At 45.4% G+C, this 26,080-nt stretch overlaps 1 protein-coding gene across 5 annotated transcripts in view; it reads right to left on the bottom strand.

Annotated features, from left to right (window-relative positions):
* Positions 1–26,080, bottom strand: part of ADGRF5 (adhesion G protein-coupled receptor F5) — a 216,851-nt gene that overhangs the window by 50,148 nt on the left and 140,623 nt on the right. For all 5 annotated transcript variants that reach the window (XM_056563877.1, XM_056563878.1, XM_056563879.1 and 2 more), the window contains one exon: positions 19,618–19,690. In XM_056563877.1, coding sequence (XP_056419852.1) covers positions 19,618–19,690 — 73 coding nt within the window. The remainder of the gene's footprint in view (positions 1–19,617; positions 19,691–26,080) is intronic.

The raw sequence follows: 26,080 nt of genomic DNA, 5'->3' as shown, positions 1-26,080 counted from the left end.
CAATATATAAACAGGGGTCAAAAGGTGACCCCGGGAATTATAGACCTGTTAGTTAAACCTCTGTTGTATGTAAATTGTTTGATGGTTTTCTAAGAGATGCAATATTGGAGTATCTTGATAAAAATAAATGTATGACTCCATATCAGCATGGCTTTATGAGGGATCGGTCCTGTGAAACTAACCTGATCAGCTTTTACGAGGAGGTGAGCTCCAGACTGGACCAGGGGGAATCGCTGGATGTCGTATATCTGGCTTTTTCCAAAGCATTTGATACGGTGCCACATAAAAGGTTGGTGCATAAAATGAGAAGGATTGGGCTGGGGGAGAATGTGTGCAAGTGGGTAAGTACCTGGCTCAGTGATAGGAAACAGAGGGGGGTTATAAACAGTATTCGTTGGCTGTCCGGGCATGCTGGGAGTTGTAGTTTTGCAACAGCTAATGAGGCACAGGTTTAAGACCACTGAGCTAACCTGTACAATTAGGGCTAGTTCACACTGAGGAAATGCAGGCGGCAGGATTTGGCAGGGTGGTACATAACCATAGGGGAAGTGTGAGACCACCATCCATCACAGCGCTATCTGCTCTATTGGTCTCTTCTCACTATTTATGTGGTAGGATTACCAGGGAGGAGATGTACCAGCTCTGTGATCTGTAATCACGCTCTGTTATCAGCTGCCCAGCAACGCAGCAAAACCCTCATAACACTACATCGCACTGCGAAAGACTAAATAAGTCATAACCATAAAAATCTTTTTTTTTTGTTTAAAGGGGTACTCCGCTGGAAAACTTTTATTTTTTTTTAAATCAACTGGTGCCAGAAAGTTAAACAGATTTGTAAATTACTTCTATTAAAAAATCTTAATCCTTCTAGTACTTATTAGCTGCTGAATACTACAGAGCTTTTCTTTTTGGAACACAGAGCTCTCTGCTGACATCATGACCCCAGTGCTCCCTGCTGACATCTCTGTCCATTTTAGGAACTGTCCAGAGCAGCATATGTTTTCTATGGGGATTTTCTCCTACTCTGGACAGTTCTTAAAATAGACAGAGATGTCAGCAGAGAGCACTGTGGTCATGATGTCAGCAGAGAGCTCTGTGTTCCAAAAAGAAAACTATTTCCTCTGTAGTATACACCAGCTAATAAGTACTAGAAGGATTAAGATTTTTTAATGGAAGTAATTTACAAATCTGTTAAACTTTCTGGCACCAGTTGATTTTAAAAAAAAGTTTTCCATCTGAGTGCCCCTTTAAATCAACTTGTGCCAGAAAGTTAAACAGATTCGTAAATGACTTCTATTAAAAAAAATCTTTACCCTTCCAGTACTTTTTAGCAGCTGTATGCTACGGGGGAAATTCTTTTCTTTTTTGCCTTGTCCACAGTGCTCTCTGCTGACACCTCTGTCCGTGTCACGAACTGTCCAGAGCAGCACAGGTTTGCAATGGAGATTTTCTCCTGCTCTGGACAGTTCCTGATACGGACATCAGGTGTCAGCAGAGAGCACTGTGGACAAGACAAAAAAGAAATTAAAAAAAAAAAGAATTTCCTCTGTAGCATACAGCTGCTAAAAAGTTGTGGAAGGGTAAAGATTTTTTGATAGAAGTAATTTACACATCTGTTTAATTTTCTGGCACCAGTTGAGTTAAAAAAAAAAATGTTTTCCACCGGAGTACCCCATTAATTGTTTTGTACTGTCCCTCTGTTATTCCTCCTGGAAATGTACAAATAAATTGGAAACCTGGGCATTATTGTTAAGCCCTGCCTACAAGACCAACCAGGAATACCACGAAAATGCCCAACTTTGGGGCGGGGTTTGCAAACTCTGCCCATTTTGTGGCTCGGTTGTCCCAGCAAAAAAAATCGGGACTGTTGGCCAATATGACAGTTTGATAAAGTTTTATCGGTTCCGACTGACTGTTGACAAATGGGGATGGTAACGCCCGGTTGCCTATTTCTTCATACATTTCCAGGAGGAATTAACAGAGGAATGGCAATATGCAAGATTTCTCAGAAAAAAAGGTCTAGAATTGTTTTACTTTTGACGACCCCCCTCCACGAAAAAGAAAGCAGCAGGAACGGGTATGGCGTAAATGTGGTATTATAGGGCGCCATTCACATGAAAAGATGATCATGTCACGTCACGTGATGTCACGTCACGTCAAAAAAAAAGAAAAAGAAAAAAAAGGATGCTTCCATTCACTGACAGTAAGATAGTGTTCACGCTACGAAAATTCTGATCTAAAGTATTAATCTATGGGCCAATGCCTTATTTTGGCTGCAAATTCTGCACCAAATAAGTGCCAATTTGAATGGTGCCCATCTACTGACAAAATTTCTCACGGAAATGCTCACAGTGTGAACCTACCCTAAGCTGATCTCTTGACAGTGGGGGGGGGGACACAGATGAACAAAGTGTCCCAGAAAGTGTACAGTGGACACCGTTGCGGTATAACTTCTGGCACAAGAAGCCTGCTGCAAGAAATTCTTCCGCGAAATGTTTAAAAAACGAAATCTCTGTGAGGCGATGAGTAGAATGTTCTCATGTCAAGCGGAGATTCATTGGTGTTTTCGTTCACTTCAGTCTGAGGAGCAGAAGGTGCGGTGGGGGTTCTGTCAGAGTTATGTCCTTCTCTGGTGCCAGTATATTGGGGGGGCAAACTGTTGTTAGCAACATGGTATACACAATGGCATCGTAACACAGCATGTTGCAGAACCACAACTCCTAGCATGCTGGGATTTGTAGTTCTGCAACATCTGGAGGTCCGCAGTTTAGAGACCATTGCAGTGTCCCACTTTGACTTCTGTGGGTCTGTGGGTGGCTGGTGTCCAGCCATTCCATTGGTTCATATGTGTTTTTCATGTTTGTATTGTTTCATACTGTTTTAGTAGGTGAACCAGGTATAGCTTGGAGCAGAAGGATTAAAATATACACAGTATTTACATATGTGGTAAACTTGGGGAATAAAGCCTTGTGGGGGTGTAGGGTAGTTGGGGTGTTGCTGTTCAGTATTACAAAGGGCGCTGTTAAACCTTGTCACTCGTGACGCCAGGGTGAGGGTTAAAACTCTGTAGTGATGCTGGGCCTATCGCCACCCTTCCCAAGAGCGATAGGTGAGTGTAAAATAAATGGATTGTCCACAGCAGTGCTGAACTTAAAACTTGCGGAATCTTTACTGAAGATTTTCTGTACATGCAGTATCGGTAACAGACCAGATAACAGAGTCTATATAGACAGCACAGCAGTGACTGACAGATGCTTAGGACCGGAAAGTTCTCTTAAGATTAGGAGGATTAGATTTGCATAGATCCGCTGGATTTAGGGGTTGAATTAGGTCCAGAGGTCTTGCGGAGATAGCAGGGAATTGTAAGAACTATCCGTCACTAGCGCAGGCTTAGGCCGCAAGGCTTTGGCCTAGTAATTGTCTTGTAAGCTGCGGAGGTCCTACCTCGTCCAGAATTAGCAACCCAAGAGCAATGATGCTGCTTGCTTGGCAGTGCAGGAACAAGAGTGCGATTAATGGCTGCAGCTCCCTTATATGGGCAGGGGCTGAGCCGTTTTGGATTGGTCCAATCAGCTGTCACTCACCGTTACAATGGATTGTGGGTGATCACCTGACTAGAACCACCAAAGGTCCTTTAGCAAACCAAAGAGTTCTGTAACCCAGTCACATGACCCGCAGGTCCTGTGACGCAAACAAGGTAAGAATATTAAATCTACATCTTTACATTTATATTTACATTAATTATAGCTAACTGAGGGGTGACAAGGGGTTAACTAAGGAAGAGGACCCCCACTGTTCCTAGGGACTCTGACTTTGGGGACCTCACCACAACGTAACGTATGTAATACGGTACCGGGACACCACACACATATATACAGTAGAAACCTTCCAGAGGAAAAGGAGGAGCTTGCTCAGGTCCAGCCTCTCTGCTGAAGAAAAGGAAGTAGAATCAGGTCTAGTATAGCCTCTCTAGCGACAAAAGGTATCAAGCCAACTGCTCTGCTGAGAGGCCAGCAGGTTAGCCTCTGTAGGTGAGGATTGAGAACAGATAAGGACAGCCTGGGATATACTTTCAGCTCCTGCTAACAATCCTGAATTAGCTTTGGGGTTGCCGATTTGTTCCTGCTAAGAAGTTCCATCTAATGCCTTCCTTCTACTAGTTCTACTCTCTGAGTGGGTTGAAGAGTAGAACTAGTTGCTCCCTATTAATAATAAGAGTAACCCTGAAGACCGGAGGCATAGGGTGAAGATGCTGGGCCCCAGTGCAATTACCATAACAGGGACCCAAACTATAATGCTTCAGATATAGTACGTGAGACCTAATGAGCCCATCCAGCATCTTGACCTGGGTGACCGTATCCCCTGCACCCCCCTATTGTTATGCCTATGCTGGAGAGACAAGTGTTATACCACATCTGAACTTCACCAGGATCCAAAAAGATAAAAGGGATCTGGGTACCAAAGATACACCAATTGCCAGTAATCTGTTCAGGAATTGGACCTTTCTTGTGGTGGATCTGGTGTTTCCATTGTGTCCGGCCTCATTTTCGTACACATACAGCTGGCTTCAGGTGCCATCTCTCACTTAAAGCTAAATGTATGTGTATTACCATCTGCACCCAGCTCAGTAAAGACAGTTATCCATAACCTGACGTAAGTGTGTTCATTTACTCCCTGTGTCTGGCCCAGGAGAAGCTGTCTCCAACCTCCGACCGTGTATAGGGTAACAGTGCCCTGGCGTCACAAAGTGATCAGGTATTTCTACTAACACCCCCATGGCACCACACCTGAACATCCAGATACTATACAGGGTATGCCCCGGAGGAACATCTTTCTACCATCATTAATGCGACCTCTCCCCATGACTGTGCCAACCTAGGGTAGTGTGAGAGGACTATTGGTGAGCACAGGCAACTTTATGGTGACCACCCCCTCCACCATTCTAGTCTTGGAAAGGTGTCCCCCAAGTCCCTATGCAGATGTTTTCATCAGAAAACTCCCTTTGTGTATCTATGGCAGAACTAGATTAGATTCCTGACATAGATTTTCAGATCTGACATGGATTTCGGCTGAGATTTTGTGCCGAATCCAAATTACTTGCATGTAAACAGAGTTTTTACAATGCAGACGGCAAATCTATGGCAGAAACCATAAACGTTGAGGGAGACTGCTACTTCTATTGCTGAGCTGTTGGTTACCGAGCATTATCCGTACCTGAGGGTCTGTTCACACTACACCCTGTGATGTTAGACTTCCATATATGTGATCTGACTATCTTGAAGGTCAGGAGATATTTGTTGTACAAACAAGATGCAGATACGATCTGTAACTCCATTGTGTGAAGACGTCTGCAACGTAACAGTCTGACACCAATGATTCTGGAAATAACACGATGTAAGAAAACAGCTTTCTGCATGATTTAGGAAAAATGAGATTCCACTGTGCGGTGACAATGCCAGCAAAAAGACACGCGCCATTCACTGAGCTCACAGCACCGATCCCTATTATTGCTCACTTTACCATGCACATAATACACATAGCGGTGCAGGCACACACAGGGCTGAGAGCGGTGTATCAACTGCTACATGTTCTATCACCCAGAGACCTGACAGAAGAAACACTCACGGGGGGTGGGGGTGGGGTCAATGTCTTCACTGCCATTATAGGGGGCCCTCCAGACTACACGGTCATACAAAATCAGACTGCTACAGACTACACATCCAGACTGCTGTTATAGGGGGCGCTACAGACTACACAGCCAGACTGTTGTTATAGGGGGAGCTCCAGACTATACATCCAGACTGCTGTCATAGGGGGAGCTCCAGACTACACATCCAGACTGCTGTTATAGGGGGAGCTCCAGACTACACATCCAGACTGCTGTTATAGGGGGCGCTCCAGACTACACAGCCAGACTGCTGTTATAGGGGGAGCTCCATGCTACACATCCAGACTGCTGTTATAGGGGGCGCTCCATACTACACAACCAGACTGCTGTTATAGGGGGCGCTCCATACTACACATCCAGACTGCTGTTATAGGGGGCACTCCAGACTACACATCCAGACTGCTGTTATAGGGGGCGCTCCATACTACACATCTAGACTGCTGTTATAGGGGGCGCTCCAGACTACACATCCAGACTGCTGTTATAGGGGGCGCTCCATACTACACATCTAGACTGCTGTTATAGGGGGAGCTCCAGACTACACATCCAGACTGCTGTTATAGTGGGCGCTCCATACTACACATCTAGACTGCTGTTATAGGGGGCGCTCCAGACTACACATCCAGACTGCTGTTATAGGGGGCGCTCCATACTACACATCCAGACTGCTGTTATAGGGGGCGCTCCATACTACACATCCAGACTGCTGTTATAGGGGGCGCTCCAGACTACACATCCAGACTGCTGTTATAGGGGGCGCTCCAGACTACACATCCAGACTGCTGTTATAGGGGACTCTCCAGACTACACATCCAGACTGCTGTTATAGTGGGCGCTCCATACTACACATCCAGACTGCTGTTATAGGGGACACTCCAGACTACACATCCAGACTGCTGTTATAGGGGGAGCTCCAGACTACACATCCAGACTGCTGTTATAGGGGGAGCTCCAGACTACACATCCAGACTGCTGTTATAGGGGGAGCTCCATACTACACATCCAGACTGCTGTTATAGGGGGAGCTCCATACTACACAACCAGACTGCTGTTATAGGGGTCGCTCCAGACTACACATCCAGACTGCTGTTATAGGGGACACTCCAGACTATACATCCAGACTGCTGTTATAGGGGGCGCTCCAGACTACACATCCAGACTGCTGTTATAGGGGACACTCCAGACTATACATCCAGACTGCTGTTATAGGGGGCGCTCCAGACTACACAGCCAGACTGCTGTTATAGAGGGAGCTCCAGACTACACAGCCAGACTATTGTTATAGGGGGCGCTCCAGACTACACAACCAGACTGCTGTTATAGAGGACCCTCCAGACTACACATCCAGACTGCTGTTATAGGGGGAGCTCCAGACTACACATCCAGACTGCTGTTATAGGGGGAGCGCCATACTACACATCCAGACTGCTGTTATAGGGGGAGCTCCATACTACACAACCAGACTGCTGTTATAGGGGGCGCTCCAGACTACACATCCAGACTGCTGTTATAGGGGGAGCTCCAGACTACACAGCCAGACTGCTGTTATAGGGGGAGCTCCAGACTACACAGCCAGACTGTTGTTATGGGGGGAGCTCCAGACTACACATCCAGACTTCTGTTATAGGGGGCGCTCCAGACTACACAACCAGACTGCTGTTATAGGGGGCGCTCCAGACTATACAACCAGACTGCTGTTATAGGGGGCGCTCCAGACTAGACATTCAGACTTCTGTTATAGGGGGCACTCCAAACTATACATCCAGACTGCTGTTATAGGGGTGCTCCAGACTACACATCCAGACTGCTGTTATAGAGGACGCTCCAGACTACACATCCAGACTGCTGTTATAGGGGGCACTCCAGACTACACATCCAGACTGCTGTTATAGGGGCGCTCCAGACTACACATCCAGACTGCTGTTATAGGGGGAGCTCCAGAATACACAACCAGACTGCTGTTATAGGGGGCGCTCCAGACTACACATCCAGACTGCTGTTATAGGGGGCACTCCAGACTACCCATCCAGACTGCTGTTATAGGGGGCACTCCAGACTACACATCCAGACTGCTGTTATAAGGGGCACTCCAGACTACACATACAGACTGCTGTTATAGGGGGCACTCCAGACTATACATCCAGACTGCAGTTATAGGGGACACTCCAGACTACACATCCAGACTGCTGTTATAGGGGGCGCTCCAGACTACACATCCAGACTGCTGTTATAGGGGGAGCTCCAGACTACACATCCAGACTGCTGTTATAGGGGGTGCTCCATACTACACATCCAGACTGCTGTTATAGGGGACACTCCAGACTATACATCCAGACTGCTGTTATAGGGGGCGCTCCAGACTACACAGCCAGACTGCTGTTATAGGGGGCGCTCCAGACTACACATCCAGACTGCTGTTATAGGGGGAGCTCCAGACTACACAACCAGACTGCTGTTATAGGGGGAGCTCCAGACTACACAACCAGACTGCTGTTATAGGGGGCGCTCCAGACTACACAACCAGGCTGCTGTTATAGGGGGAGCTCCAGACTACACAACCAGACTGCTGTTATAGGGGGCGCTCCAGACTACACATCCAGACTGCTGTTATAGGGGGCGCTCCAGACTACAAATCCAGACTGCTGTTATAGGGGGAGCTCCAGACTACACATCCAGACTGCTGTTATAGGGGGCGCTCCAGACTACACATCCAGACTGCTGTTATAGGGGGAGCTCCAGACTACACATCCAGACTGCTGTTATAGGGGGCGCTCCAGACTACACATCCAGACTGCTGTTATAGGGGGAGCTCCAGACTACACAGGCAGACTGCTGTTATAGGGGGCGGTCCAGACTACACATCCAGACTGCTGTTATAGGGGTCGCTCCATACTACGCAACCAGACTGCTGTTATAGGGGGCGCTCCATACTACACATCCAGACTGCTGTTATAGGGGGCGCTCCATACTACACATCCAGACTGCTGTTAAAGGGGGCGCTCCATACTACACAACCAGACTGCTGTTATAGGGAGCGCTCCATACTACACATCCAGACTGCTGTTATAGGGGGCGCTCCAAACTATACATCCAGACTGCTGTTATAGGGGGTGCTCCAGACTACACATCCAGACTGCTGTTATAGGGGGCACTCCATACTACACAACCAGACTGCTGTTATAGGGGGCGCTCCATACTACACATCCAGACTGCTGTTATAGGGGAGCGCTCCAGACTACACATCCAGACTGCTGTTACAGGGGGCACTCCAGACTATACATCCAGACTGCTGTTATAGGGGGCACTCCAGACTACACATCCAGACTGCTGTTATAGGGGGCACTCCAGACTACACATCCAGACTGCTGTTATAGGGGGCACTCCAGACTACACATCCAGACTGCTGTTATAGGGGGCACTCCAGACTATACATCCAGGTTGCTGTTATAGGGGACACTCCAGACTACACATCCAGACTGCAGTTATAGGGGGCGCTCCAGATTACACATCCAGACTGCTGTTATAGGGGGAGCTCCAGACTACACATCCAGACTGCTGTTATAGGGGGCACTCCATACTACACATCCAGACTGCTGTTATAGGGGACACTTCAGACTATACATTCAGACTGCTGTTATAGGGGGCGCTCCAGACTACACAGCCAGACTGCTGTTATAGGGGGCGCTCCAGACTACACATCCAGACTGCTGTTATAGGGGGCGCTCCAGACTACACATCCAGACTGCTGTTATAGGGGGAGCTCCAGACTACACAACCAGACTGCTGTTATAGGGGGAGCTCCAGACTACACAACCAGACTGCTGATATAGGGGGCGCTCCAGACTACACAACCAGACTGCTGTTATAGGGGGAGCTCCAGACTACACAACCAGACTGCTGTTATAGGGGGCGCTCCAGAATACACATCCAGACTGCTGTTATAGGGGGCGCTCCAGACTACCAATCCAGACTGCTGTTATAGGGGGAGCTCCAGACTACACATCCAGACTGCTGTTATAGGGGGCGCTCCAGACTACACATCCAGACTGCTGTTATAGGGGGAGCTCCAGACTACACATCCAGACTGCTGTTATAGGGGGCGCTCCAGACTACACATCCAGACTGCTGTTATAGGGGGAGCTCCAGACTACACAGGCAGACTGCTGTTATAGGGGGCGCTCCAGACTACACATCCAGACTGCTGTTATAGGGGTCGCTCCATACTACACATCCAGACTGCTGTTATAGGGGGCGCTCCAGACTACACATCCAGACTGCTGTTATAGGGGGCGCTCCAGACTACACAGCCAGGCTGTTATTATAGGGGGAGCTCCAGACTACACATCCAGACTGCTGTTATAGGGGGCGCTCCAGACTATACATCCAGACTGCTGTTATAGGGGGAGCTCCAGACTACACATCCAGACTGCTGTTATAGGGGGCGCTCCAGACTACACATCCAGACTGCTGTTATAGGGGGAGCTCCAGACTACACATCCAGACTGCTGTTATAGGGGGCGCTCCAGACTACACATCCAGACTGCTGTTATAGGGGGAGCTCCAGACTACACAGGCAGACTGCTGTTATAGGGGGCGCTCCAGACTACACATCCAGACTGCTGTTATAGGGGTTGCTCCATACTACACATCCAGACTGCTGTTATAGGGGGCGCTCCAGACTACACATCCAGACTGCTGTTATAGGGGGCGCTCCAGACTACACAGCCAGGCTGTTATTATAGGGGGAGCTCCAGACTACACATCCAGACTGCTGTTATAGGGGGCGCTCCAGACTATACATCCAGACTGCTTTTATAGGGGGCGCTCCAGACTACACATCCAGACTGTTGTTATAGGGGGCGCTCCAGACTACACACCAGACTGCTGTTATAGGGGGCGCTCCAGACTACACATCCAGACTGCTTTTATAGGGGGCGCTCCAGACTACACATCCAGACTGTTGTTATAGGGGGCGCTCCAGACTACACACCAGACTGCTGTTATAGGGGGCGCTCCAGACTACACATCCAGACTGCTGTTATAGGGGGAGCTCCAGACTACACATCCAGACTGCTGTTATAGAGGACGCTCCAGACTACACATCCAGACTGCTGTTATAGGGGGCGCTCCAGACTACACATCCAGACTGCTGTTATAGGGGGTGTTCCAGACTACACATCCAGACTGCTGTTATAGGGGGCGCTCCAGACTACACATCCAGACTGCTGTTATAGGGGGAGCTCCAGACTACACATCCAGACTGCTGTTACAGGGGGCGCTCCAGACTACACAACCAGACTGTTGTTATAGGGGGAGCTCCAGACTACACATCCAGACTGCTGTTACAGGGGGCACTCCAGACTACACATCCAGACTGCTGTTATAGGGGGCACTCCAGACTACACAACCAGACTGCTGTTATAGGGGGTGCTCCAGACTATACATCCAGACTGCTGTTATAGGGGGCGCTCCAGACTACACATCCAGACTGCTGTTATAGGGGGTGCTCCAGACTATACATCCAGACTGCTGTTATAGGGGGAGCTCCAGACTACACAGCCAGACTGCTGTTATAGGGGGTGCTCCAGACTATACATCCAGACTGCTGTTATAGGGGGCGCTCCAGACTACACATCCAGACTGCTGTTATAGTTTATTAATCAAACTCATTTTTAATCCAGAATGATAATATATATTTGTATTCTGCCTATGTGCTCATTGCCTGCCATCTATCACACGTTCTGTGGTAGAGATTCGATTGTCTCATAAATTACCTTTACAAGATCTTGGTTAGTCAGAGGTATTTTTAATATCAGGTTTGGTTTTGATCAGTAGAACTACCCTGGCAGGATTGGCAAGGAAGTATTAGGCGAAAACACTGCGGGAATTCAATATTTGTTTACATAAGGAAGTTGTGTTTTGGAGACAAAGCCCCAAGTATCTGTGGTAATAGATAAATTCCATTACAATGAATGGTGCGATTGTATTAGTAGCTAAGAAAACGATGGATCCATGTGACTTGTGAGGGAGTACTCCTTGTGTAATGTGACTGCAGCAGGTTGGCGGAAGGCTTGGGGGTCCTATGATCTATCATTTATCTATTACATATCTATTCATCTGTCTTAGGCTGCATTCACACTTTGTTTTTACATTACGGGTGCTGGATCCGGCTGGGGGAGGGGCAAACCGAGCTCTCCCGTACCCCAGCCGGACCATCGCTGAAATCCATTTACTTTAATGAGCCGACCGGAGTCAAATCGCTCATTTTTTACCCGTATCCGGTTTTGGGACCGGACCTAAAATCGTAGTATACTATGGTTTTAGGTCCGGTCAGGAAACTGCATACGGGTCAAAAATGAGCCGACTGGAGTCCCCGTTTGACTTCGGTCGGCTCATTAAAGTAAATGGATTTCAGCGCTGGTGCGGCTGGGGTACAGGAGAGCCCGGTTTGCCCCTCCCCCAGCCGGATCCGGCACCCGCAATGTAAAAACGAAGTGTGAATGCAGCCTCATATATACACCGTATAATCACTGCAATAGGAACATCTGGTCCCTGATATCTTGTGACAAAGAACCCAATAGCGCATCAGTCATGGGTAAATGTGGTGACTTTAGTGTTGGCAGATGGTTGGCGCCTGGAGGCGTGGTGCCAGTATTTCTGAAGAGCCGAACTTGTATGTTCTCAAACCACATCATCATTAGTGTACAAAGACTGGATGAACCATGGACAAAGATCTGACAGAAGATCCCACAGCGGCAGGCGACATGCGGAGGAACCACAAGGCAAGGATCGAACGCCACCTTTGGTATTTCAGCATTGTCGTACCAGACCCAGCAGTACAACAGCTGGAATGTAAGACAAATTTACCCAAAAACTATGCAGAGAACCTTGTGTTGACTGGAATTTTGTAGCTGAAGATCGACTAGAGTTCCCCTGACATCCATTTATCATGGCAACCAACGCCTGGCATGTGCCAAAGAAAGACATCAATGGACCTTGGACCCATGGCTGAAGGTAATTTCGAATTAGGATTTCTGTTTCCTGCTGAACCACACAGATGGCCTGGTGGGAATCTGATGTAAACAGTAGAGATGGGCGAATTTTTAAAAAATTCGATTCAGACGATTCGCCCAATTTTTTGAAAAAATTTGGTTTAATCCAAATATATTTGCGGCAAATTGCTATTAAAAATGTCAATTTCCGGGCTACAGAGAGCCTCAATAGGGGTGTAGAACACTTTGCCTTGCTCTAATACGCATAGGGAGTGTGCCGGGGTAGTGAAATAATACTGTTATTCAGTATGACATGCAGATTACAGGTGACGCTGTTAGAATCACTACCGCAGAGCGGCACAATGACAGAGTCTGGATGTGGCAGAAGGTTAGGGAGACCATATGGCGTCACAAAGGTTGCTTGCAGTTTTTGAATGGGGAGTGCTTCCTGTGCTGATCTCAATTGGCAGACTATGAAACGACTTCTAAACTCTCCCTGCCTGCCTGCCTGCATTGATGGGTTGAGGTCAATGGATTTCCCCTGATCTGTATTGTCAGTAACGCTGATTCGTGACCACACAGTGTCTGCTCGCTCTCTAGCCAGAAAGAATGTGGGCTAAGGTGAATGGATTCACGGCTGTAAAGATCTGTATTGTCAGTAACGGTGATTAGTGCGCACACACAGTCTCTTTTCTCTTAGCAAAATGGGAAATGCCCATCTTGGGCAATGGCTGCCGAATATATAGGGCTGTGACATCACAGGGCTGGCTGGCTGCTGATAGGCTGCATGCCGACATGTGAATCAATGTGATCCCACCTTCCCAGAATTTTTTGCCCCATGTCCTCATACGTGTAGCCTCCATTTTTAGCCTCCTGGCCCGCACAAAATGTATTGAAGGAAGTGAGAAATGTAATGAAGGAAGTACCACGAAGCGCCAGGAAATTCGGATTAGTTCAGAATAAAATTTTTCATTAAATTTGGAACGAATTCCATTTTGTCAGCTTCGATTCGCCCGTCTCCAATAACCAGCATGAAGCCGGATTACAAGGGTGTACTGATGGGGTTTAGCAGGCCGGTGGTGGTGAGGTAATGACTCGGGGAGCATTTTTACTACAGTGTCATCTTTCCATAGGACAATTCTCCCTGTTATTGGGCTCCAACCACTAGGGGGTGGTTGAAGGAACATCACAAGGATTCTCTACCCCACCTTTGCTCCCAAGCATATCACACTGTAATGCCAGTAGACATATTTGGTATATGCTTAAAGGGTACTCCAGTGAAAAAATATATATATATTTTTTTTAAATCAACTGGCGCCGTTTGAAACACAGAGCTGTCTGCTGACATCATGAGCACAGTGCTCTCTGCTGACACCTCTGTCCATTTTAGGAACTGTCCAGAGTAGGAGAAAATCCCCATAGAAAACATATGCTGTTCTGGACAGTTCCTAAAATGGACAGAGATGTCAGCAGAGAGCACTGTGCTCATGATGTCAGCAGACAGCATTGTGTTTCAAAAATAAAAGAATATCCGCTGTAGTATTCAATAGCTAATAAGTACAGGAAGGATTAAGATTTTTTTAATAGAAGAAATTTACAAATCTGTTTAACTTTCTGGCACCAGTTAATTTAATTTTAAAAAAAAGTTTTCCACCGGAGTACCCCTTTAAACAGTCAGTGAGATCTGCTCCCACTCCTCTGTAAAACATGCACCATCTAAGGAGCTGCTGTAGCCGACAAAGGTCGAGTTGACTATGGGAATATTTACCCCCTTGTGGCATCTATTCCCTGATGTCTGCAAACTGTGGTAACCCATAAAGGGGGACCTACCCATTATTGAGTGGGTGTTCCTACTTCAGTAACCCTCGGCACCCTTACTTCTATATACAGTACAGTTCCTATACAAAGTAATCATCTGTTTGAACTCTCTTTATGGTTTGTAAACCGTAGTTCATAGTCTGTTGTTGCCGTATGAATAAATTCCAATAGAGTTTACAGTATGTAAGGAACCAAAACATCCATAAACACCCGGCCATAAACATTCATACTATAACAAACAATAAAAGATCAACATACATTTATCCAGCAGCATCAATCTGACATGGCCGGATGTAGTGGGTCTCTTCTCTCTGTCTATATCTTACCTTTCCATCTGCCTTTCCCTACCCACACCCAGCTTTTCTATGCCCTTAAAGGGGTACTCTGCTGCTAGACATCTTATCCCCTATCCAGAGAGGTTGATGCAAAGGGCAGATGGAATTACCCTAAGGGCAGATAGCATTAACCCTTTGTATTCGTGACTCCAGGGCGAGGTTTATCCTCGATACCAACCAAAGGTATACCGCTAGATCCTGGGCTAGGCACGGGGGCAATAATGACTCTGATGCCAAGTTACGGACAACGGTAGCTTTACTGAGGGTAGACAGATGGTAAAGTCTATACAGTTCAGCCAGGGCCCACGGAGGTGACTAGTGACACAGAGACCTTAAGGGCTTTCTGGGACTTGTAGATGGGGTCAATTTAATGCAGGCCACGTTGATTTGACAACTGGTGACTGTGACTGACTTGACTGATGACTAGTGTAGAGCGGCATAGGCCATATTCGAAATCGCGATATTTCGCGAATATATGGACAAATATTCGTCATATATTCGCTAAATTCGCATATTCGTAATATTCGCGTTTTATTTCCGCATATGCGAAAAATTTGCACATGCAAAAATTAGCATATGAAAATATTTAGCATAAACGAAAATTTGCATATGCGGAAATTTGTACGCCAGTCTCACACAGTAGTATTAGAGCCTTCTTACACCACACAAGCTGGAAGCAGAGAGGGATGATCACTGTGATGTGTACTGTGAAAAAAAATAAAAAAGAATATTCATAATTGCGTGTATATAGTGCTATATTTGCGAATATTCATGAATAAAATTCGCATTGCGAATATTCGCGAGCAACACTACTGATGACTGACAATACTGAGACTGTGGTTACTTGTAGCTGCTTGTGGCTACTGACTGGACTGGAGGCTCCTATGACTCTGGACTCTCTAGGACTCGTCTTGACCTCAGCAAAGACTTGTAAGGAAAGAGAAAGAGAAGCTCCACCCAGGGCTTATATGGGGGAGACTAGCAGGGAGCTCATAGGTCACCCCTGGGATCACCTGGTCACTGGTACCTCCTGGGTAACAATCACATGACAAGTCACATGGTAAACAGTCTTAAAGTGACAACGCTTTCTGAACACATCACATGGTATAATACATTAGAAACATATTTACATGCAAGGGGGGGGGGGGGGGCAGATGCAAGGGGGCCCAGGGGACACTGTAGGGAGGCTGCCTGACAGGGTAACACTTCCCATACTGGGCCACCACAGATGTCTGATTGCGGGGGTCCCGCGGTCTCCCGCAGCACCCAGCGTACTAAACAAACACCGGGTTCCTGTGGCAGTGGTAGTGACGTCATGGCCATGGCCCTTCGTGACGTCACCCCCCCTCCCATAGACATGAATGGAGGGGTCATGGTGTGACATCCAGAGGGGCGTAGCCGTGACGTCACGATCACAGCCTCTGGCTCCGAGCTTTCTGAAATAAATGGTCAGAACTCTGCAGCATCGGAGTAATTCTTTAAACTGCAGCCCATCATTATTTTTACTATCCTATGTGCCAGCAAGATGCCCCCTGTCCACTCCTGTGTACCCACCCTTCTTCCAGCCTCTTACGTTACCAGGATGTCCCCTCGGCTATGCACCAATGGCACATACTATTTACGCTTGGTTGGACAGTGACCAACTTATCACTCAGCTGCCTAAAATCTGTACTCCACTGGAAAACACATTTTGTATTAAATCAACTGGTTCCAGAAAGTTAAACAGATTTGTAAATGACTTCTATTTAAAAATCTTAATCCTTCCAGTACTTATCGGCTGCTGTATATTCCAGATGAAGTTCTTTTCGAATTTCCTTTCTGTCTGACCACAGTGCTCTCTGCTGACACCTCTGTCCATTTTAGGAACTGTCCAAAGCATTGTGGTCAGACAGAAAGGGAATTCAAAAAGAAAAGAACTTCCTGTGGAGCATACAGCAGCTGATAAGTACTGGAAGGATTAAGATTTTTTAATAGAAGTAATTTACAAATCTGTTTAACTTTCTGGCACCAGTTGATTTAAAAAAAAAAAAAAAAAAAAAAGGTTTTCCACCGGAGTACCCCTTTAATTCTTGTGTCTTTGTGCCCCAGGCTCTAACCTTGCACTGCCCTCTGCTCTCCAGTAACCTATACAGTGTGCTGGCTGCTGACCCTGACTGTAAAGTGCTTTATATCAGTATTTATACAGCTAAGCATGTCATCTCCTCAGCTAATATTTGCTTTGCGTGTTTAACCATTTATTGCTTTTCTTCTGTTTATTCTTGTCTGAGTCACTTTTGTAATTTTTTGTACTATACAAATAAGATAGTATCTCCACTGCGACCTATGTACAAGACGTCTGCTTGCTGGATTCATTGCCTGGTCAGATTTACTGCTGTAGACCTTCTTTTTCTGTAGATATTTAACTAAAACTTTACCACTTTAGAAATAAAAACTTCTAGAACTTCCTGATACACTTTGTATTTTAAGGGGTACTACCGTGGAATTAATTAATTTATTTATTTCAAATCAACTGGTGCCAGAAAGTTAAAGAGATTTGTAAATTACATCTATTAAAAAAAAAAAAAAAAAATTTAGAACCCTTCCAGTACTTATCAGCTGCTGTATACTGCAGAGGAAGTTGTGTAGTTATTTTCTGTCTGACCACAGTGCTCTCTGCTGACACCTCTGTCCATGTCCGGAACTGTCCAGAGAAGGAGAGGTTTGCTATGGGGATTTGCTTCTACTGTTGAAATTTCCTGATACATTCAGAGGTGTCAGCAGAGAGCACTGTTGTCAGACGGAAAAGAACAACTCAACTTCAGCTGATAAGTACTGGAAGGGTTTAGATTTTTTTTAATAGAAGTGATATACAAATCTGTATTACTCACTGGGACCAGTCGATTTGAAAAAAAAAATTGTTTTCCACCGTAGTACCCCTTTAAAGGGGTACTCTGCTGCTCAGCACTGGGAGAGTGTGATGTCATTGCACATCCCCTCATAAAGTAACACCCCACCCCTCAATGCAAGTCTCTGGGAGGGGGCGTGACGGCTGTCACGCCCCCTCCCATAGACTTGCATTAAGGGGGCGGGGCTATGATGCCACAAGCTCCCGGCGCCGTCTCCAGCGTTTGGAGCAGTTTGTTCCAAACGCTGATAAGCAGAGTACCCCTTTAAGTCCTCGCCATGTTCAGGATACTAGATTGCTGTGGGTGAATGAGAACACTGTTCTGTATGTTAAATGTTGTAGATGTCTAATGGTGCTCTCAGCTAAGAAATAGATTTCAGCTGTATCCAGCCTAGACAATGCTCTGTGAGCTAAACAGACTCCAGACTGATACATTGTAGCAAGCTAGGCGAGAAATGTACAGTTTTTGCCTATGCTAACAGAGCATTGCTGGAGAACTTTTCTGGAAGGGCACTATAGACTCCTCATGGGCGGGCTGGATGGTGAGTATGCAAAAAAGGATTACACCCAAGCTGAAAGTCTTCAAGCAGAAAGTCCTGAGATGCCTCCTCTGGGATATCCTGTGACTCGGTCCTTTCTTTATGTCCTACCTGGTCCAGTCCATGACTATATCATCTCCCAGCTACTTCATTTCTTGTGGGATTGTCCTTTGGGACAGGTCTTAGAAGGGGTGAGATTTATGCAAATGTCCCTGAAAGTGGGTGTTTCTGGAATGTTATGCTTACTGTCATTAGGGCACCCAATGATTTGCCCCAAAGGAAACCTGAAAGTGGCCACTCAACCATATATGGTGATGTATAGAGCATTGGGGGGCTGGCATCTTCCTGAACTTTACTTAAAGGGGTACTCCGGTGGAAAACTTTTTTTTTTTTCTTAAATCAACTGGTGCCAGAAAGAAAGTTAAACAGATTTGTAAATTACTTTTATAAAAAAAAACCTTAATCCTTCGAGTACTTTTTAGCTGCTGAATACTACAGTGGAAATTCTTTTCATTTTGGAACACAGAGCTCTCAGCTGACATCACAAGCACAGTGCTCTCTGCTGACATCTCTGTCCATTTTAGGAACTGTCCAGCGCAGCATATGTTTGCTATGGAGATTTTCTCATACTCTGGACAGTTCTTAAAATGGACAGAGATGTCAGCAGAGAGCACTGTGCTCATGATGTCAGCAGAGAGCTCTGCGTTCCAAAAAGAAAGAATTTCCTCTGTAGTATTCAGCAACTAATAAGTACTGGAAGGATTAAGACTTTTTTAATAGAAGTAATTTACATATCTGTTTAACTTTCTGGCACCAGTTGATTTAAAAAAAAAAATGTTTTCCACCGGAGTACCCCTTTATAGGGATACTCCGCCCCTAGACATCTTATGTCTGATCGTGGGGGTCCCGCTGCTGCATCCGGCGTTCGTTCAGAGCGTCGAGTGCAGTGCCGGAGGATTGTGACTTCACGGCCACGCCCCCTCAATGCAAGTCTATGGGAGGGGGCGTGACGGCCGTCACGCCCCCTCCCATAGACTTGCATTGAGGGGGCATGGCCGTGACGTCACGAGCCTCCGCACCGCATCGCCAGTCCTCCAGCATGGAGCAAAGTTCACTCCGTGCATCGGATGTCCGGGGTGCCACAGCCGAGATTGTGGGGGTCCCCAAGGGTGGGACCCCCGTGATCAGACATCTTATCCCCTATCCTTTTGGATTGGGGATAAGATGTCTAGGGGTGGAGTACCCCTTTAAGTGGCTGTATGACATAAGTTTTGGAAAGCAAATAGTCTCAAGTAGTCTACAATGTTAACACATACAACAATGACATATACTTAATTCTTGAGATAACTATAATAATAATAATAATAATAATACACATTACTGGTATCACGCTTTCTTCTTGACAATCTTTTTTCTATGACTGTATCAGATCCAATGTCGTGGTCCTCGTGCACCTGGAATGAAAAGCCAATGGTAACCAATCATTATATACTTTAGGCGTATTCTGTATTATTTAGAGGCGTGGCCAGAGGCTATCCCAACCCCCCTTCCTTGTCGTCACATAAGATCTTGCTCGCTCTCTGTGTATACTTTCATTCCATATATGTTCCCATATTAAAAGGCTTCTTTTTGTTTGGACAATCCCTACCTCATAGAAGGGTCTCTTGACAATAAGCACATCACAAAGTGTCACTTTGCTGGGACCCCCCCAGCAATCAGCTGTAATTATCTATAGTAAAACGGTGTTCAATTTCTCTGCAGCACCCCCACTGGAGAAATGGAGTATTACACAGTGCTGATTCAAATGAATCTGTGTCTGTGTAATGCAATGGGCCAGGGAGAGTCCTTAAAGGGGTACTCCGGTGAAAAACTTTTTTTTTTTTTAAATCAACAGATTTGTAAATTACTTCTATTAAAAAATCTTAATCCTTCCAGTACTTATTAGCGGCTGTATACTACAGAGGAAATTCTTATCTTTTGGGATTTATTTTCTGTCACGACCACAGTGCTGACACCTCTGTCCATTTTAGCAATTGTCCAGAGCAGTATATGTTTGCTATGGGGATTTTCTCCTGCACTGGACAGTTTCTGACATGGACAGAGGTGTCAGCAGAGAGCACTGTGGTCTTGACAGAAAAGACATCCAAAAAGAAAAGAATTTCCTCTAATAAGTACTGGAAGGATTAAGATTTTTTAATAGAAGTAATTTACAAATCTGTTTAACTTTCTGGCATCAGTTGATTTAAAAAAAAGAAGTTTTCCACTGGAGTACCCCTTTAATGTTAATAATATCATTAGAATGGAGATCTTTTGGCCATGTTCACACGGCCCAATGTGCGGAATGTGTTTTCTGGGTGGACATATTTGTTAAAGTTTCTGGCATCAACTGATTTAAAAAAATAAAAGTTTTCCACCGGTGAACCCCTTTAAGAAAGAGGGAGAATCTTTGCAGTCACTTTCTACATTTTATTTTTTGTCTTTTTCTTTTTTTTGTCCATTTCTTAACTTTTCTAAGCCTAAGTTTCTACTTGTTTTTTTTTCTGGCAGTTTTTGGAATACTGCCACTGCTGTTTTTGAGCCAAAGTCAGAAGTGGATCCATAAGGGAGAAGAAGTATAAGTCTTTCCTTTATATGTCCTATTCCTTTTGAATACATTTCTGGCTTTGGCTCAAAAACTGCAGTGGCAGAAATCCAAAAACTGCCAGAAAAAGTGAAAACTTAGCCTAAGGGTACGTTCAGACGAGCGGATTTTCTGCGCATATTTTGCTGCGCATCCGCTGCTGAAGGACCCTCTGTATTCTGCCTTTACATGTGCCTGCTCAGAGCGGCAATACGCTGCTACAAGCAGACACACTGTGACGTGCGTGTCGCTGCGCGCATGCGCAATATGCTCGCACTTCGCAGCAGCTCTCGGCCTAGCTCCTTGAGCAGGGGGAGAAGCCGCGATGTGTGCGAGTACACAGCGCATGTGCGGCGAATCGCACATCGCTTCAGTGTGTCTGCACGTAATGGCATTTTGCCGTTACGAGCAGGCACATGTGAAGGCAGAATACAGAGGGTTCTTCAGCGGCGGATTCGCAGCGAAGTCCGTTGCGAAAATCCGCTGCGAAAAAACGCTCGTTTGAACGTACCCTAAGGGTACATTCAGACAAGCGGATTTACAGCGTATTTTACGCTGCGGACCCGCCGCTGAAGGACCTCTATCTGCTGCCTTTACATGTGCCTGCTCGGAGTGGCAATACGCCGCTACTTGCAGACACACTGAAGCGATGTGCGATGCGCTGTGTACTCGCACACATGGCGGCCGCTCCCCCTGCTCTATGAGCTAAGCCGAGAGCTGCCGCGATGTGCGAGTATACTGTGCATGCCCGCGGCGACTCGCACATCGCAGTGTGTCTGCTTGTAGCGGCGTATTGCCACTCCGAGCAGGCACATGTAAAGGCAGCATATAGAGGTCCTTCAGCGGCGGATCCGCAGCAAAATATGCGCAGAAAATCCGCTCGTCTGAATGTACCGTTATAGAATTTTCTAAATTCCCATTTAAGAAGCAGCTAAGTTTCATCCTGTAGTTGAGGACTACTGTATAGCCGGTCGGTTTCTAGGTGACCTGTCAGCAGGAATGCAATGACATGTGTATAAAGCTTCCGCTCTGAGTCACCATATTAGCTCAGAAATGTGTAGAAACTGGTTTTTCGTGCCATCTAGACATATTAGCTCAGTAGCTTTAAAGTGCATTTCCACTACAGAAGTGAATGAAAGGGAATCCAGCAAACAATGTAAGATTTAAAAAATAAACATAATATTTTTAATATATATATACATGGATCCCCCGACCTACGATGGCCCCGACATACGAAAATTTCAACATACGATGCTTTTATATGTTGGGGCCATCGCATAAACAGCTATCCGGGAGCGAAGACTGCTTCATCTGCGGCCAAATAGCCGTGTCACTCACCTGTCCCCGCCGCTCCGTCCTCTTCAGGCTCTGCTGCCTGGCCATTGCTCTCTTTTGTCGCCATCACGTCGCCGCGCACGCTGTCCCGTCATCCAATAGGAGCGGCGTGTGCAACGACGTGGTGACGGCAATGGAAAGCGACGATCCGGGGCAGCAGTGACGGTCCGGAGCAGCGAGGACACCCAGGGGACGTGATGACAGCGATGATCCAGGGCAGCGGTGACGGTCCGGAGCGGTGGGGACCCCCGGGGACGTGATGACAGCGATGATCCAGGGCAGCGTTGACGGTCCGGAGCGGCGGGGACCCCCCGGGGACGTGATGACAGCGATGATCCAGGGCAGCGGTGACGGCCCGGAGCGGCAGGGACCCCCTGGGGATGTGATGACAGCGACGATCCGGGGCAGCAGTGACGGTCCGGAGCAGCGAGGACACCCCGGGGACATGATGACAGCGATGATCCAGGGCAGTGGTGACGGTCCGGAGCAGCGAGGACACCCCGGGGACATGATGACAGCGATGATCCAGGGCAGTGGTGACGGTCCGGAGCAGCGAGAACACCCCGGGGACATGATGACAGCGATGATCCAGGGCAGTGGTGACGGTCCGGAGCGGTGGGGACCCCCGGGGACATGATGACAGCGATGATCCAGGGCAGCGGTGACACGTGAGTATAACTTTCTATTACTATTGCACGGATCCCTCAACATACGATGGATTCAAGTAACAATGGTTCATTTGGAACGAATTACCATCGTATGTTGAGGTACCACTGTACAGTGTTCGGGTATCTCTGGCTCTCCCGTAGAGATATATGGAGGGGGCGTGTCGGCACAGCTTAGTGCCGCTGAAAGGGAATACGTTTTTGAATGCTGGACTACTCCTTTATTGGGGAAGATTGAAGGGGAAACCCCTCTTTGATTGGATTGGAGGGAACCCCTGTAATGCCATCAGGGTTTATATCTTACTGTATATAGGCAGACAGCTGAGGATCCTGTATATCAGTGGCCCCTATCCTTAAAGGGGTACTCCATCTATAGATATCTTATCCCTTATCCAAAGGATAGGGGATAAGATGTCTGATCGCGGGGGGTCCCGCTGCTGGGGACCCCCGCGATCTCCATGCTACACCTGGCGTTCGTTTAGAGGGACGGGTTCAGCTTCGGAGGCTTGTGACGTCACGGCCATATCCCGCTCGTGACATCACTGCCACGCCCCCTTAACGTAAGTCTATGGAAGGGGGCGTGAGGCCTTGCGTTAAGGGGGCATGGCTGTGATGTCACGAGCAGGGCGCGGCCATGACGTCACGAACCTCCGCCCCGCATCGCCAGTCATTCGGCACAGAAGGAAGTTTGCTCCGTGCACTGGGGTGCCTCAGCCGAGATCGCAGGGGGCCCCAGTGGCGGGAGTACCTCTTTAAGGCCCACCAACATTCCAGGTTTTTTCCATTACTCCATTGAAGTAGCACAGGGAAAAAATTTAAATCCTGGACTGTAGGTGGCCTTGAGGACTGTGTTGGGGACCCGTACTTTAAAAGACCCTAGGACCACCAGACCATGTTCCCTCAAACCACCAGAAACAAATTGTTGAGTATAAACTTCCCCTTGTACAGTTTACAAGCTGTTTCCTGATCAAACACGTAGATCCTAAAGCCAAATAGTGAGGATTAAGTTCACTATAATCGCCTAGTAACCGTGATGTTGGTTGTAGTCCTGGCAGTGGACGGAACTCCCACAACGACAGGAACGAACCAACATCTATCCTGCCAGGACCCAACGGTGAAATCATATTACACGTTCCATATCCATGTTAGTTATTGTAGGATGCCTCGGGGTTATATGAGCTATTTGTTCGAACCTAGACCAAACACCGAGGAGAAGTGATTCTTCACGTCACCATTCTCTTAGCCTTATATAGAGAAATACAAGGTTCCAGCTACTTTTCCCGTAAAAAAGCCAAAACCCATTGTTCTGTCTGATTAAATTAAATATTCTGGAAAAAACTTAAGATGATTTGTAGCCTGGAGAGATTTGGAAGATGAATTTTACATAAATGAAAAAAATCTGGATAGTTTGTGATGTATTCATTGGAAGTATTATACAAAAGGAGGCAGCATTATAATAGTTATATTCTTGTATATAGGGGGCAGTATTATAGTAGTTATAAGTTATATTCTTGTACATAGGAGCAGTATTATAGTAGTTCTATTCTTGTATATAGGAGCAGTATTATAGTAGTTATTTTCTTGTATATAGGAGCAGTATTATAGTAGTTATATTCTTGTATATAGGAGCAGTATTATAGTAGTTATATTCTTGTATATAGGAGCAGTATTATAGTAGTTATATTCTTGTATATAGGAGCAGTATTATAGTAGTTATATTCTTGTATATAGGAGCAGTATTATAGTAGTTATATTCTTGTATATAGGAGCAGTATTATAGTAGTTATAAGTTATATTCTTGTACATAGGAGCAGTATTATAGTAGTTATATTCTTGTATATAGGAGCAGTATTATAGTAGTTATATTCTTGTATATAGGAGCAGTATTATAGTAGTTATATTCTTGTATATAGGAGCAGTATTATAGTAGTTATCTTCTTGTATATAGGAGCAGTATTATAGTAGTTATATTCTTGTATATAGGAGCAGTATTATAGTAGTTATATTCTTGTATATAGGAGGCAGTATTATAGTAGTTATATTCTTGTACATAGGAGCAGTATTATAGTAGTCATATTCTTGTATATAGGAGCAGTATTATAGTAGTTATATTCTTGTATATAGGAGCAGTATTATAGTAGTTATATTCTTGTATATAGGAGGCAGTATTATAGTAGTTATATTCTTGTATATAGGAGCAGTATTATAGTAGTTATATTCTTGTATATAGGAGGCAGTATTATAGTAGTTATATTCTTGTATATAGGAGCAGTATTATAGTAGTTATATTCTTGTATATAGGAGGCAGTATTATAGTAGTTATATTCTTGTATATAGGAGCAGTATTATAGTAGTTATATTCTTGTATATAGGAGGCAGTATTATAGTAGTTATATTCTTGTATATAGGAGCAGTATTATAGTAGTTATATTCTTGTATATAGGAGGCAGTATTATAGTAGTTATATTCTTGTATATAGGAGCAGTATTATAGTAGTTATATTCTTGTATATAGGAGCAGTATTATAGTAGTTATATTCTTGTATATAGGAGGCAGTATTATAGTAGTTATATTCTTGTACATAGGAGCAGTATTATAGTAGTTATATTCTTGTATATAGGAGCAGTATTATAGTAGTTATATTCTTGTACATAGGAGCAGTATTATAGTAGTTATATTCTTGTACATAGGAGGCAGTATTATAGTAGATATATTCTTGTATATAAGTGCAGTATTATAGTAGTTATATTCTTGTATATAGGAGGCTGTATTATAGTAGTTATATTCTTGTACATAGGAGCAGTATTATAGTAGTTATATTCTTATATATAGGAGCAGTAATATAGTAGTTATATTCTTGTATATAGGAGCAGTATTATAGTAGTTATATTCTTATATATAGGAGCAGTAATATAGTAGTTATATTCTTGTATATAGGAGCAGTATTATAGTAGTTATATTCTTGTATATAGGGGCAGTATTATAGTAATTATGTTCTTGTATATAGGAGCAGTATTATAGTAGTTATATTCTTGTATATAGGAGCAGTATTATAGTAGTTATATTCTTGTATATAGGAGCAGTATTATAGTAGTTATATTCTTGTATATAGAAGCAGTATTATAGTAGTTATATTCTTGTACATAGGAGGCAGTATTATAGTAGTTATATACTTGTACATAGGTTGTTATTCAGAAGGTGAAATTAAGAAGAAAATAAAGTAA

The sequence above is a fragment of the Hyla sarda genome, chromosome 3 (assembly GCF_029499605.1).
Source record: "Hyla sarda isolate aHylSar1 chromosome 3, aHylSar1.hap1, whole genome shotgun sequence".
Taxonomy (NCBI): Eukaryota; Metazoa; Chordata; class Amphibia; order Anura; family Hylidae; genus Hyla; species Hyla sarda.
This window is presented reverse-complemented; position numbering and strand designations above follow the sequence as displayed.